Here is a 14,415-nt window from a genome sequence, read left to right on the forward strand (position 1 = left end):
CTGAAAGAACAGAGGAGTCGAAACATGAAGAGCAAACAAAATAAAGATTCTTCAGTAAAAGAAACGTCACTGAGCAAAGAACCAATTAAGAACCAAATAAAACCATTCAGTGAGGGAAACACAGACGGTCATCAAATCAAAGAGAAGTCTGAATTACATCCAGTGAATGCAGGAAGAGGGGAAAGGCGTCATCCTTCCCCGTTTGATGAGAACCAAGACAAAAGAAACAGCAGAACAAGGAAAGGATGAAGAGGAAAGTGCTTCAGCTGCAGCCGATGTGGATTCTTCGACTGAGAGTTTTAAAACGTGACCCTGTGTGATTCAGCCGTCAGTGAGGTTCAGCCAGATGTCAGTGCAGATGCAGGAAACACCAGACGACACATCAATGTAACTGAAGAACATGAGACAACAATGACGAAGTGTCTGATCCTCAAAATACAAGAGAAAACGGGGACGAGGTGTAAACGAAGTAAGAAAACTCATCAGCTGCTCTTTCATCGTGGTTTTTTTACCCAGAAGATAAAACACAAGTTTGAATAATTCAGCTTGAGACTTGAATTAAACTTTGACTTTATTTCTTTGTTTTACATGAAGTTCATTGAAGATTTGTTGCATAATGTGTTTTCTTTGTCATTCCTATTTGATGATCAGAGATATGAAAAGTGAAGTTGTCCAGAGTTGCTGTTTTGTGTGTCTCTCATGTGTGTTAACATTAGAAACAGCTCAGTGTTGTTTTGCTGGCAGTGACTCTTGATGTTGTGCCCTCACCTCACAGTTTAACTCTTTAGATTATTCTCCACCAAGTGGAAAGTAGCACAAAAGTCTCGACTTGTTCAAAGTGCTTCAGCTATAAAACTATAGCCCACCACACTCAGCAATAAAGATACTGTAACTGGATCAATAATTAACAGTTTAACAATAGTTAAAAACTAACCACAGCATATTTGAATAACTGTTTGAATACTGCTCTTTGCTTTGGTTTTAATTGGCTCAAATCTAATCAAAATTGCTGAACTTAAAAAAAAGAAATAAACAACAACAAGCTGTCCGCTCTCCAGCACTTCAGAGGAAATTAGAAATACTGAAAGTCAGAGGATTTCTTTCAAGTGTCAGGCAAACTGAAAGAAACAATCAGTCAGATAAGTTGCTGTTGACCCAGCAGCAGCTTCAAGGTTCATTGCTGCTGACTCCAAAATCAAGACACAAGCATCTCTTTTCATCAATAAACTGTCGATAGAAGAACGACCTCAAGCAATTGAAATACTGCTCTCTAAAACCCAACCTGTCGACCACACCAGTCTGTCACTTCACGTATGGCTTCCACACTGATTCAGTTTAGCTGTCTTAATTTGCTGTGAAGTTTTCTGGTTCTGTTGTTCATCAACAGATAGTGAGAGGATCGATAGAAGCCTGCACATGTTTTTCTCCTGCTCTTGATACCTGCACCATTCTAATGTTTTATGTTAATTGTTTTATGCCATTTGTTTTTAGGGATTTTATCATTGTTCGTCTGCAACTTTGTGTTTGCTGCTTCCGACATGTCCCTCTTGAAAATGAGACCCTGGGTCTAAAAGGGGCTCACCTGTATGAATAAAGGTTCAGTAGAATAATGAAATAAAATCAGCTACTTTGGCAAAAATAGCACAAACTCAGTTTTGATTTTAACCCAACTAAATGAAATAAACAACTAAAACCTTTAAATATCATGAAAATATGATGACGCTAATGAACTTAGTGTAAAGTGCATTTTGCTATTCTGTGCTTGCTCTGTTCTTTATATGTGTATCATATTTAACATTACCAGTCACCAGCGCGAATGTGGAACACACATTGACATTGTCATCAATAAGAGCAAAGTACTGAAAGATTTCCATGGATGAAGGAGAGGAAGATGGCGCTATAAGACATGAGGCCACATGACTGTAAATAGTTCAGAAATACTTTGGAGACTGACATGTTCAAACTGTTGGAGGTTTTTTTTACATTGGACATTTTGAATTCTGGACATTTCATTTTGGCTGCGGTGGATTTTCGGATGGACTGGAAACATTTTTTGTCTGGAACTGATTCAAACTCAAAACTGGTGCATGAAAACATCATAAGTTGTTCAAATATTCAGTATTTCTGATGACTTAGGCTGAGCTTGTCATCGATGCTGGCCTTTTTCTTAAATGTGGTTGCTTTAATTGCTGTCTGTGTTGCGGACGGCCGTGTCTGCTTTCTGCATTAACCGCCATGTTGTTTGTACACTTGTTTGCTGTCCTGTCTGGGTTGATCATGTATGACTTGATGATGCAGATTATTAAGATTGTTCCACAGTCGCTGAATGTCATTGACCTTCTGTCCTTTGCTTCCCACCCTGGTTTAGTCTGCTTCACCTTTTCTGAGCAAATAACTGGAAAAGTCCATGACGCTGTCCATGGTGCTGAACTAGCTCCATTTTCCATTAACGCTACTAATTGATCAGTTGTGTCATGACAGACTGTCACTGCACAGTGTCTAATGTTGGATTTACTTTGTTTTACATAAGATCTGGGTGTTTATGAAGCACATTGAGTCTCCTTGTTGATGGATGATTTTATTTCATATTTTGATGGTTCATAGTGTCAGACTCTATTTTCATTTTGGAGTATAAACAAGTTCATTTTGTCACTTTTTGACAGCTGCCAAATACATATTTGATCCAGATCAGATCCGTAGTGTGAATTGTGCACAAGAGAAATAGCCAATAGGTTGTAAGGAGCCATTACAAGTCCCTGCCCCCTCTTCAATGTGACACACTCCACACCTCGCTGCTTCCGTAGAGACACACTCCCCCAAGGGAGGCTACCGCCTCACTTTTTTTTTTTTTTTTTTACAACAAACTATGTAGCAGACAGTATAAATGGGAGTGTCTCATTTGATCTCAGGTTTGTTTTACACAAAGGTTTCTAATCTATTCAGTGGAGTGAGACTCTGTTCAGAAGAAATGATGCTACCTTGAATACCTTGAATACATCACTGCAGAAGCGAAAGAGAAACTTGACAGGAGGCTAGTGTGTGTGTGTGTGTGTGTGTGTGTGTGTGTGTGTGTGTGTGTGTGTGTGTGTGTGTGTGTGTGTGTGTGTGTGTCATCAGACAAAAGCGAGTTCATTTTTCCAACTGCATTTGCTTCGGCAGAATTTCAGAAAATGCTGGAGAAATAAGTGTGAAGTTGAGTCTGTTCAATGATCGATAATGTCTAAAGGGAAGAACAAGAAACAAGCACATGACTCAAGCGCCACTAAAGGTAAGAGATGAATTAAACACTCCTGAAATATCATACAGATGTGTTATGATGTATTTTTTCCACTCAGATAATCAGTTCTATGGCCTCAGAAACCAAGGATCAACATGTTACTTGAACAGCGTGCTGCAGGTGCTGTTCATGACTGAAGAGTTCAGAGAAGCTGTGAAAAGGTTTGTGACCAAGGTTGTATGATCATGTATAATAATGTGAGGAGCGTGTATGATAGGATGCAGTGTGTCTGTCTCTGATCACTTGGTCTTCACTGTGACAGGCACACTGAGGGCAACAGCAACACAACACACATTGACAGACAGCTGTCAGAGCTGTTTGATGAGTTAAAGAAAGGCCCAGCAGAGACCATCGGAATCACACACAAGCTGGGAATTCACTCAGGTACAGTGTGACAGTGTTTTAGATTGAATGGCTTGGTTACACTGCATCTGTGGAAAAATAGTCAAATGATTATTAAACAATCTGAGAAAAAGTGATTCTATAGTTCTGCTAAGCTTTGATAAGCTGCTGTTGAATCACTCCTATTTCCATTTGTTAGAGAATTACTCCCTCACAGTTTGTGGACCTGACTGATCCATTTGATTAAAAAAAAAGAGAGAGAGAGAGAGGAAAAAAATGTCATTTATAAACTCATAAAACGTGTCCAATTGTTAATTACTGAAACAAATTCCAGAAGCTTCTTGAAAATAAGAACCTCCATGATATAAAATGCTGGTGAATAATAACATGCAGCCGCTGAAATCCAGTTCATCCACTTTTAATTTTTAAATATGTGGTCGTGATCCACTAACATAATTCCTCTCCTTTCTTCAGTGAATAAACCAAGTGATGCAGCAGAACACTTTGAGAAGATTTTGGAGCTCACCAGTCCCGAGGCGTCAAAGGTAAGAGTGACGGAAACTCCTAAGTTTGATGAAAACTCATTTTTCATCAGCGTGTCAGTCACAGTTTATTTGTGCTTTCAGATATTTCAAGGAAATCTGGTCCACACAACAGAGTGTCTTAAATGTCACAACAGAACTTGTGAAGAGGGGAAATTCTGGCATCTTCCTCTTCCACTGGAGGATTCCTGCACTCAAAGCTACAGTGTGGTAAGATCAGATTAGATCAGATCAGATCAGATCAGATCAGCTTAAAAGCAAGTTCCTTTGGCAGCATGTGACAGAAACACACGCATGTAGTCAAGTGACATAGAAATGCGTGGGAATGGAATGTAGCCTTAAACTATTGTCACACCTCATTGTCTTGTTCTGCCAGTTTGTAAGGCTGAAACAGACTTCAACTTCTTGTCACACACCTTGATTATACAGTCCAATAAACCAGCTTGAAAAACAAAAATATAAAAAAAAATCTATCAAATTATTAGATCAAGGTTTCGTGCAGGCTTAAAAAGAGTTTTCACAGTGAGTGAATTCATTGTTAAAACCACTTGACAATCAGATGTGTGTTGAGATTAATCCATCAGTCCATCCAGTTTATTGAAGACTCATGCATGTTCAGGGAGAACATGCAAACATCTTATAAAGACCAACTCAGATCTGAAAGTCCTACCTTGACTTCTTTAGGTATTTGTATGGAACAGCAACTATAAAAAGGTCAGATTTTTCTTTAATAGGTCCCTTAATATGTCATTTTCTTGTTTCCAGGAGAAAGGTGTTGCAGAATTTTTCCAGACTTGTGAGTTAAAAGGAGAAAACCAGCTGTACTGTAACGACTGTAGTGAGAAATGGGACGCTACTATTGTGAGTGAAGAAAAACCCTGTTTCTAATTCATATTCACTCTCTGGAGATCTGTGGATACGTGGAAAGGTTGATAGTGCTTTAACAAAATTAAAACCTGACTGTTTTCTTTCAGGAATGTGAAATGAAGCATCATCCAGACATTTTGACGCTGCTGCTGAAGAGGTTTCAGTTCGACTATCACTACATGTCATACACCAAAAACAACTGTGCTGTGGATGTCCCATACACCCTGGAAGTTCCACAGGTAGTGGAAATAAGCAACTGTATGATTCATATTTTGCTCATTGATCATGGTTTTAATGACTTTTTGTGTCTTTCTTGTGATCAGGGTCAGATCTATGATCTGTATGCGTTTGTAGAACATGTTGTCAGTTTGAAAAGTGGACACTACACAGCCACAGCCAAGTCTCAGGACGGCAGAGGAGCCAGATGGTACAACTTCAATGATTCAAGAGTTGAGCAGGTAAGACTGGTCACAAAATAATCATCCACAATGCAAAACACCTTGTTGCAGAGTCATGTGTTGAAGAGCATAGATCCATTCAGCATGATGTGAAGCATTTTCCATTTTCATCAACAGCTTAATCAAAACCTTTTTAATGAAAACAACATGAAAAAGTAAGAGTTTTTAAGTTTTTATCCTTGCTTTTTCTGTTATGTGCCCTCAAGGGAATACAGGGGAATATAGAATTTCTTTTTATCTTTTTACAGTTTTCTGTCTGGTTCCAGCAGTCCTTACCTTCTGTTTTACAGGAAGAAAAAAGGTAAGAATCAAGCTCTATTGGCATGGAAAATTTTGTAACTGATGGGATCAAACTGTTTGACATTTTCTTTGAATAACAGCCCAAGTTCTTAAAAGGTAAAGACATTAATTTATTCACAAACTATGTTGGAAGAAGGTTAAAATATAAAAGCACACTGTCTCTGGATTTGACAACAGAACCAAATGAATTATCTGACTGATAAATAGATTTTCACCACTCTGAAAAACTCTGTCTGAAAGTTGTGGATCAATATTGGAGAGTCTAATTAACTCTGTGGTTCTTGTTGTCATTTTTATTACTATTAGTAGTAGTAGTAGTATTTTATTTTATTTTATTTTATTTTATTTTATTTTATTTTATTTTATTTTATTATTATTAACTACGTATAACATTGCTGTGTTGCAACTTTTGAAGAAAAGGATAACATGTCCTGCCTTCAACACCTGCTGTGTTTTCTATAATGTATTGTGGATGAATTACTGCTTGATAAGATTTGACAATCACTGCGTCTTGTTTTCCTTGTTTCAGTCATTGTCAGGTCAACTTCTTGAAGCTGGAGTTCTAATTAATTCTCTGTGTTTGCTGCATATGTTGATCCAGACATGAGGGAACGGTCGACCAACAGCTCTGCTCGTGAGAGAGACGACCAGAGTGGAGATGCTGTGAGGAGAGGTGGAGGTGGAAGTGCTGTGGGAGCAGACGACGCTGCAGCGGCTGATTCCACCAGCAGAGAGGAAGAACCGCCAGTCAAACGAAGAGTCAGTGACACGTCCTGTTCAGCAGGGGGGTTAAGAGATCCCTGCAGTACCGAGGTCCAGGACGACAGAGTTTCTGTCCAGCAGAGCAGGCAGAGTCATCAGACTACTGAGAGTAGAGATGACAAGAGATGTGAAAACGTTCATCGTTCAACGTTCATACAGCAAGAACCAGCGAGGAAGGAGAAGATGAGAGACAAAGAGGAAGAAAAGAAAGCAGCAACAAATGTAGAAAAGCAGGGAAGAGAGAAAAAACAGTTTAATACGGAAAGTTCTTTTCAAAACAGTGTCAAATACACAGAATTAGATGTAACTGTAAAGAGCATATCAGATCATGTTATTGAACAGCAAGAAATGGAAGAAAGGATTGCAACGCCAAACCAGAAAAGAGAGACGTCAAGTGGTGGCGGTGAAGAGAAAGAGCACAGAACAAAAGGAAAACGCAAAACGGGTAAAGTGGCACCAGGAAGTGATGAGCTGAACCGTAGTCATGAAGGCCGCCAAGTTTATTCTCGGCAAAAAGCAAACAGAGAGGTTAAAACGAGTCAACATGTCGCTGTGTCAGAGGAAGGTTTCACTGCGATCCCAAGCAGCTCCTCTTCCACAAGAAAAAAGAAAAGAAAAGAAAGTCAGAACCAGAACGATCGCACAAGCACTGCATCTGTGTTGAAGAATGAGAAAGAGGAACGTTTGTTTAGAAGACAAAGAGATAAAAATAAAGAAGAGCAGGTGAAGGAACAGACCCAAAAACCCAAACAGAAGAAAAAGACTGGATGCTGGTCGTGTTGTATTTCCAGCGAGGTCAACGACTGACCAGGACGTCAACATATCTTATCCAGGAGAAATCAAAATCTATTAATAATCCTTCTTTTTGTTTTTTTCGTTGATGAGGGAAGTTTGTTAAACAATCAATCAGCTCCGGGCTGAGATCAGTCAGATCCTCACTCTGTGATCCAGAATGCACTTGAAGATGAGAGTTGGGATTTTTTTTTTTTTTTTGTATCATGAATATTGTGTGTGAATGTGAGAGGGTAAAAAGCCAATTTGTATAAAATTTAATTTTCTGATTCAAGAGCTCAAACTGTTGACTGTGACTTGATGTGCCATGTAAATGTACACATGTATAACGGCTGTATTGTCAGAAACAAAGTGAGGGTCTGCACCTCCATCCCTCAGGGCTGAGACCCCAAACACTTGTGCAAAGTTCTTTAAATTGTGTCGAGGTGAAATGGATTCATTAGTTGTAATTCTCAAACCATTTGAAGCAGATCATGTTAACTATGTCCTGTGGTGAACAACCAGTTAATATCAGTTGTTTGTTAATTGTCATGTAACTTCATTTCCAACATTTTCACCTTATCTGAGGATATGAAGGAAAGAAAAACAACAATATATAGCATCAAACGTATGTGTGTAATTGAATAATATTGTCATTTCATTTAATGTTGTAGCGGTGGTGATGTAACATTGTAAAAATGAAAAGGAGTTTATATAAATAAAACTCATAAAAACACAGAATGTAAAAGTTTCTCACAGTTTCTGATGTGAAGTATTACAATTTATAGTGTCATTATGTCTTCAAAATGCATCCAGGCATTAAGACTCAAATATTATTGGAATGAATTTGACTTCCTCTTCCAATCTTTTAATATATTTTCATCATCCTATCATAAAGGCAGTCACACGTGCATCTACAGCTTTCAGTGCTGTTTAGAGTCATTTTCTAAAGCATTTTTTCCAATGAAGTCTTTATCTCCACTGAGATAACTCAGGCTGACACTTTCCGCATGTCACAAGGTACTTTAGCCGTTCTCATGTTATGCTGGTTTCACCTGAGAACACCCTGTATCAGGAAATGCATACATAGAATTACTCAGATGTTTGTACTGCCCGTCATAGAAATCCATTTAACGATTGTCTTACTGTTGCTCAAATATTTAAGCCTCATCATCTGTCACTTCCAACATTTATAAAAACTCTGAAACAAAAATATAATTTTGATACTCATTTCATATTAAAAACTGATGGACTATGAGATGAGTCTATTTAGTGATTTGTATAAACTCGTAATTTTAAAATCAGTGTAAAAACTAACAAGAAATCAATGTAAAAGTTTTGGAAGTGTTCTTCATTTTGGCCAAGGCTCATATTCCAGCAGGTGAACTTTAAATTCCATGAACATGTGGGATTATGTCGTGAAACAGTGTTAAAATGGACTAAATTTAAAAGTGTGTATTATTCTGAAGGTGTTCATAAGAAGATAAAATGCAGGTATTGTCAAAGGAAGTATTTATTTGGAATCTAAACAAACTTTAATGTCTACTAATACTCAGTACTGTGCTTTATCTTGTTCTACTGTGATGCGTTATGATCACTTCATGTATTATTAGTTCTGTGCTGCCATTCACAGGTCCTTCAGACACACTGCAGATATGAGCTGTCTGCATGCAGGTGTGTGAGCAGCACACACCTGACAAATGCCTCCCCCTGTTGGTCCTCTGGAGGTATTGCACTGCAGGTTACAATACAAACACTCCGTCATACAATGTATTTGGTGATAAGCAGAAAGAGAACAGAAATGTCGTGTATCTATATAGAGATATGTACTTAAACGAGGCCCCAATTTGTGCATACATATAATGATAAATAATTAAATGTAAATAGATAAATAAATAAATCAGTAAATAAATAATCCGAACCAAATTTTGTTTTCGCGAATTCTACCGCAACTGTAACTGGCTCTTCACGCTTTCCGTAGTCGGCCCCTGCCAACATGGCTGCCATCAGGAGCGGGGTGACTCCAGTTTGCTTAGCAAGATGTTTCCTGAAACCCGGGGGGAAAGCGGGCCGAGGCAGGCATCTCCTCTCCGACATCTGGACACACGTAGGTCTCCTCTCCGGTTCCGTCCACGGCGTGTTTTCCTTCCTTGCGGGATAAAGACGCGGATCGCGGCTTTCTGCGGCTAACTCGCTAGCCGGCTAGCTTCTGAGTGCATGCCTTCTGCGTGACTTTGACAGGAGTAACCTCACAAGAGAAGCCGCTCTAACTGTTATATTACCGGGTTTTAGCTCAGGAGCAGAAGAAATAATGTCATATTGAACTGCTGTAGTTTCATGACATCCCTGAAAGGTGCGTGGCTCCGTGATTGCACAGAGCTCAGTTAAACTGTCATCAGTGACCTGCCTTTCTCCAGGCACAAACTCATATAACTCAACAAAACTGTTTATAAACTCCGGTAAATAACTCACATTTAGTCCAAATGCATTTTTTTTTCAGTTCTATAGGTTCAGAGGTCACTGACTAAAGCGTTGAAGGTGTTAAAGTTATTTTAGTTCAGGGGCCACAAACAGCCCAAGATCATTTAGAGAACAACGTTCTCTGTTTTGTTGCAGACGGTGATGCCAGTTGCATTACTTTTTCAGCAGCTAATAATGTAACGCTCCAATATTTCCAAACCAGTTTTCAGATTAAAGTTACTTATCCAAGTAACTGGGCATTTCCCATAGTAAAAAGCTTTGTTCTTGCGTCGCGGAGAGTGACGTCACTTATGCGACGATTCACCAAGCATTCACCATGGCCATAATGAAAATGTATGTATTTTATTGATTGTTAAACTATACAGTCACTATTATAAAAAAAATGACTAATGAATATAATTCCAGTGTTTTTGCTGAATAAATGTAATAAATGGTTAAACATGTTCTCTTTGGCTGCCTCCAGGCTGTGTTGTGTCAGCTGCACATCTGATTGACAGTCTGTCCTTCTTGTGTTTGAACAGCGATCCCTTCAGAGGTCTCATCTTCACACAGTGTTTGAGTGCCGCAGTTCTTCCACCAGGGCTCTGCTGGGCCGCCGACACCATGGAAAGTTCCTCTGGGTGAACGCAGCGGCTGTCAGACACAACAGCACACAGGTGAGTTCAGACACAAGTAGTTGATTTTATGCTTTACAGCCTTAATTTGCCACTGACAGCTGTGAAATGATCAGATTACAAAATCAGATTTCAGTGTTCATCCATTCACTCCTCTAATCATTGATTATTTCATGATTTTTGTATTTTGATTAGTTGAAACTGAAGAAAAATAAAATTCTCCACTGCTCTTACAGTCTTATTCTGTTGTTGCTGTTGCAATGAAATCAACAGCTAGAATAAACTGATGTAAATCATGTAAATGACGCTGGCACACACTGTGTTGGATGGTCTGTTTTTTCATTGTTTACATGTTTGAAATAAAGCTTCAATACAATAAAAATTTAAACCGTTACTAAAGATATTGCCAATAATTGTACAAAAATATGCAAATGATTAGGTGTACTAGCAAGACTATGCACTAAGATAATCACTCCAACAGATGATGTACCTGTATAAATATTTCAATAGAATTTGGAGCATATTTCTACTAACTTTTTGCTCAATTTGCAGATCCCACCTGAGGATGGATCCATTGCAGCTTCAGTGGTTGAAGTTCCAGTCTTGGAGTCGTCCTCCACCTCTCTGCCTGCAGACCCCATTACTGTTCAACCAGTGAATGAACTGGTAGCTAAGACTTCGTCCATACATCTACATTTAGAGTGAAATCAAACAACACTTCAACTGCTTATTTTCTTCTTTTTTTCAATGTTATTTCTCAGATCTCGGCTGGAACGGCTCCCTCAGCAGCTCCGGTAGCAGACAGCCCAGTTTCTCCTCCAGTCGTGGATGTTTCCTCTACACTCGTGTCTGCAGACCCCACCCCGGTGTTAACGCAGCCCGTCATTGAGCAGGTGGCCGATGTTGCGCCGACAGCAGTGGAGGTCCTGCAGGGTGTGGCTGGAGAGCAGAGGCTGGCAGAGCTGGGACTGGCCGCTCACACCCCAGTGGGACTCATCCAGAACCTGTTAGAGTTCATACACCTGGATTTGGGTTTGCCCTGGTGGGGGGCCATTGTTGCAGGTAAAGGCAACTCAGCAGGTTGTTTAAATATATGATCAACTGAATAATGATCACATTAAATCATCATGAAGCTCTTCTCTTGTTCTCCCTGATGCTGTAGTCATTTGTCTCTCGTTCCGTCCTTGTCGTGTAGGAACCGTACTGGCCCGCTTGGCTGTGTTTCCCGTCATAGTGAAGGGCCAGAGAGAAGCGGCCAAGCTGAACAATGTGCTGCCTGAGATGACCAAACTCACCAACAGAATGAATGAGGCCAAACAGAGTGGAAACAAATTTGAATGTAAACACTAATTCCATTTTTTTAAGGTGCTTTTTTTTTTTATATTTAGGTGCTCTTTTGATGTTATCAAGTAAAAATAAGCCAATTGTTTTGGATACATTTTGAAAAATGATCACACATTTTATTTTTTGGATTTATAAAATGCAGTTGAGTAATTATTAAAAAAAAAAAAGTACCCACACACTTCATAAACTTAATGTTAAAGCTGTAACCTCTGTTCTGTGTGGCAGTCTCTAAAGCCTACGCCGACCTGAGTGTGTTCCAGAAGAAGCACGACGTGAATCCTCTCCGGGGGTTTCTGGTCCCTCTGGTGCAGGTCAGTTTCTCTCAGTGGCTCAATCTTAATATTTTACTGAGCTTTGACTTTAAGGAATGGTGTTAAAATGCCTTTTTTTTAACTTCTCATAAATTAACGGAATCATCTGCAGGCTGACCTTTCTGTGAAAAAAAAAACATTTATGTGACTTCTTTGATCTAAAATTCAGAAACCTGTTTGTGCATTTATTTTCAGTGGGATTTTCAGGATTATTGTGATGAAATAGAAATACATTTTGCCGTGTCTTGGCATGTGTTTAACTTTCCCAGGCGCCGGTCTTCATCTCCTTCTTCATCGCTCTGAGAAAGATGGCCTATCTCCCGGTGCCCAGCCTGCAGACTGGAGGTGTGCTCTGGTTCACAGACCTTTCTTTAGCAGATCCCTACTACATTCTTCCTCTGGCGGTCACTGGAACCATGTTCTTCATCCTGGAGGTAATGCTTCCGTGGTTTATTTCCCAAAAGGAACAATTTGAACCAGTTTTTGTTTTGATTCTTTTTTTTTTTTTTTTAACTCAACACTACATTGATGTCTTTATTTTTCCCAGCTGGGTGCAGAGTCTGGAATCGATAACCCCAACCTGCGAGCCATGAAGACCGTGTTCAGGATTATGCCCTTCATCATCCTCCCACTCACCATCAACTTCCCCACGGTTCGTCTGTGATGCCAACCGTTTAACCGAACATCGCATTTCAGTGTCGCTTTAGCGTCCGCTGCTGCAGCGACATCTGTACAAACGAGTTTCTCTTCCCTCAAACAAACCTCAGGCCGTCTTCACCTACTGGTTGACGTCGAACTGCTTCTCGCTGGGTCAAGTGGCTCTGCTCAGGCACCCCGCGGTCCGGGAGAGGTTTCGCATCCCGGAGAGGATCCAGCACCCGCCGACCGCCATGCCACCGAGTGACGGGCTGATCGAGAGCATGAAGAAGGGTCAGTGTTCCAGTCGGTAGATCAGCACTGCTAGAATGAAATCTGTTTACATGCACATTAAAAGTATGATCATAAACAGGCCAGATTATTTTCCTGATGTCTGATTCCTCCCAGTTAAAATGTTTCTTGTCATGTTAACTCACCAAACAAAGTTATTGACTTGTTAAACTTTTGCTTTCCAGGTTGGAAAAACGCTCAGCTGGCCCATCAGCTGGAAGAGAGAGAAAAAAGGATAAAAAATCACCTGGACCTCGCTGCCAAAGGTCAGACTCGCCACTTTTACTTCGTTTCAGACTTCAGTTTATCAGCGGTCTTCCAACAAAGAAATGCACAAAGATAATAAAAATAGATCAACATTTGAAAGGAGAAAGGATTATAATGTCCTAAAAAAAACAGTTTAATTAAAATGTTTGGAATCTAAAATCACTGCAGTAAACTTAATGAGAAACCTGACTTGTTAAAGCCCGTATTTTCTTTCTATCTGCATGAGAAGCTTTGCTCTGAACACACAGCTGAGTTTGTTAAACTACTGTTCGATTTATTGTTTTGATGCTGTTTTTGTGTGTAAAAATGAGCGCATGTCCAGATGAGGGGAAATGCTGGGATTTGTTTTGAGAACCAGTCTTAACTTGAAAGAGCTGCGCCCCCCTGTGGTCGTCTTGACTTATTACACACAAATAAAACGGCTTTGAAAATCAGGGGCTCAAAAATGGGAGGATAAGTGAGATTTGTTAATTATATTTATTTAAATACAGCGTCACACAGTTTGCTGCAGATTTTTCAGACTTTAGCTGCTTCTGTCGAGCTTTCACCAAAACATCTGCATATCTATGAGCTGAATTTAGGAAGACTTACACACGGCATCGTCAAGTCTTTAAGGTAGATTTAGCAGAATTTATAAAAACTTTAAATCCAGCGACTGTTTGATTTGTGTTGTATTTTTATTTGACTAATCTTCAGATGAGCGCACACACAGGATTCTTCATCTTTTCATCAGAATCTGAATACTTTTATCCATGCGGACATTTCATAACCGTTACCGATATGTTTACAGCTACATGTGATTGATTTGTTAGTTTCAAAACTTCCTCGTGTCATCAATACGTGTCTGTTTCCTTCAGTTCATCTAAAAATTCTTGTTTACATTTCCGTGCAGGTCCGTTGAGGCAAACCTTTACCCACAATCCTCTGCAGCAGACTGCTCCCGTAGCTGCAGCCAAGAGCAAGTCGGCTGGAGACAAAGCGCAGCCGTGGAAGGACACGATCGGATGAACCCGGCCGGGTTTCAGCTCAGCAGCGTTGTGAATCATGTACATATTTATGGCCAGAAGAGAGAGAGAGAGAGAGAGAGAGAGCGTTGTGAAAACAGTGTGGTAATGTATTGTTCTGATGAAGGTATAAACTCTCGGTGAAAAC

At 39.7% G+C, this 14,415-nt stretch overlaps 2 protein-coding genes across 2 annotated transcripts; both read left to right on the top strand.

Annotated features, from left to right (window-relative positions):
• Positions 1-331: 331 nt before the first annotated feature.
• Positions 332-8,070, top strand: LOC115383636 (ubiquitin carboxyl-terminal hydrolase 47-like). The gene is made up of 12 exons (XM_030085772.1): positions 332-469; positions 3,160-3,268; positions 3,336-3,438; positions 3,540-3,661; positions 4,094-4,164; positions 4,246-4,371; positions 4,927-5,022; positions 5,136-5,267; positions 5,352-5,486; positions 5,604-5,641; positions 5,735-5,787; positions 6,388-8,070. The coding sequence occupies exons 2-12, from the start codon at positions 3,217-3,219 to the stop codon at positions 7,353-7,355; spliced, it is 1,896 nt and encodes a 631-aa protein (XP_029941632.1). The 5' UTR covers positions 332-469; positions 3,160-3,216; the 3' UTR covers positions 7,356-8,070.
• Positions 8,071-9,303: 1,233 nt separating this feature from the next.
• On the top strand, positions 9,304-14,368 carry oxa1l (OXA1L mitochondrial inner membrane protein). Its single transcript, XM_030085843.1, has 11 exons — positions 9,304-9,426; positions 10,322-10,456; positions 10,967-11,080; positions 11,176-11,476; positions 11,610-11,753; positions 11,984-12,069; positions 12,339-12,503; positions 12,617-12,721; positions 12,837-12,999; positions 13,182-13,262; positions 14,156-14,368. Exons 1-11 carry the CDS (start codon positions 9,316-9,318, stop codon positions 14,269-14,271), a joined length of 1,521 nt encoding a protein of 506 aa, XP_029941703.1. The 5' UTR covers positions 9,304-9,315; the 3' UTR covers positions 14,272-14,368.
• The last annotated feature ends 47 nt before the right edge of the window (positions 14,369-14,415 follow it).

This window comes from Salarias fasciatus, chromosome 3, assembly GCF_902148845.1.
Source record: "Salarias fasciatus chromosome 3, fSalaFa1.1, whole genome shotgun sequence".
Lineage (NCBI taxonomy): Eukaryota > Metazoa > Chordata > Actinopteri > Blenniiformes > Blenniidae > Salarias > Salarias fasciatus.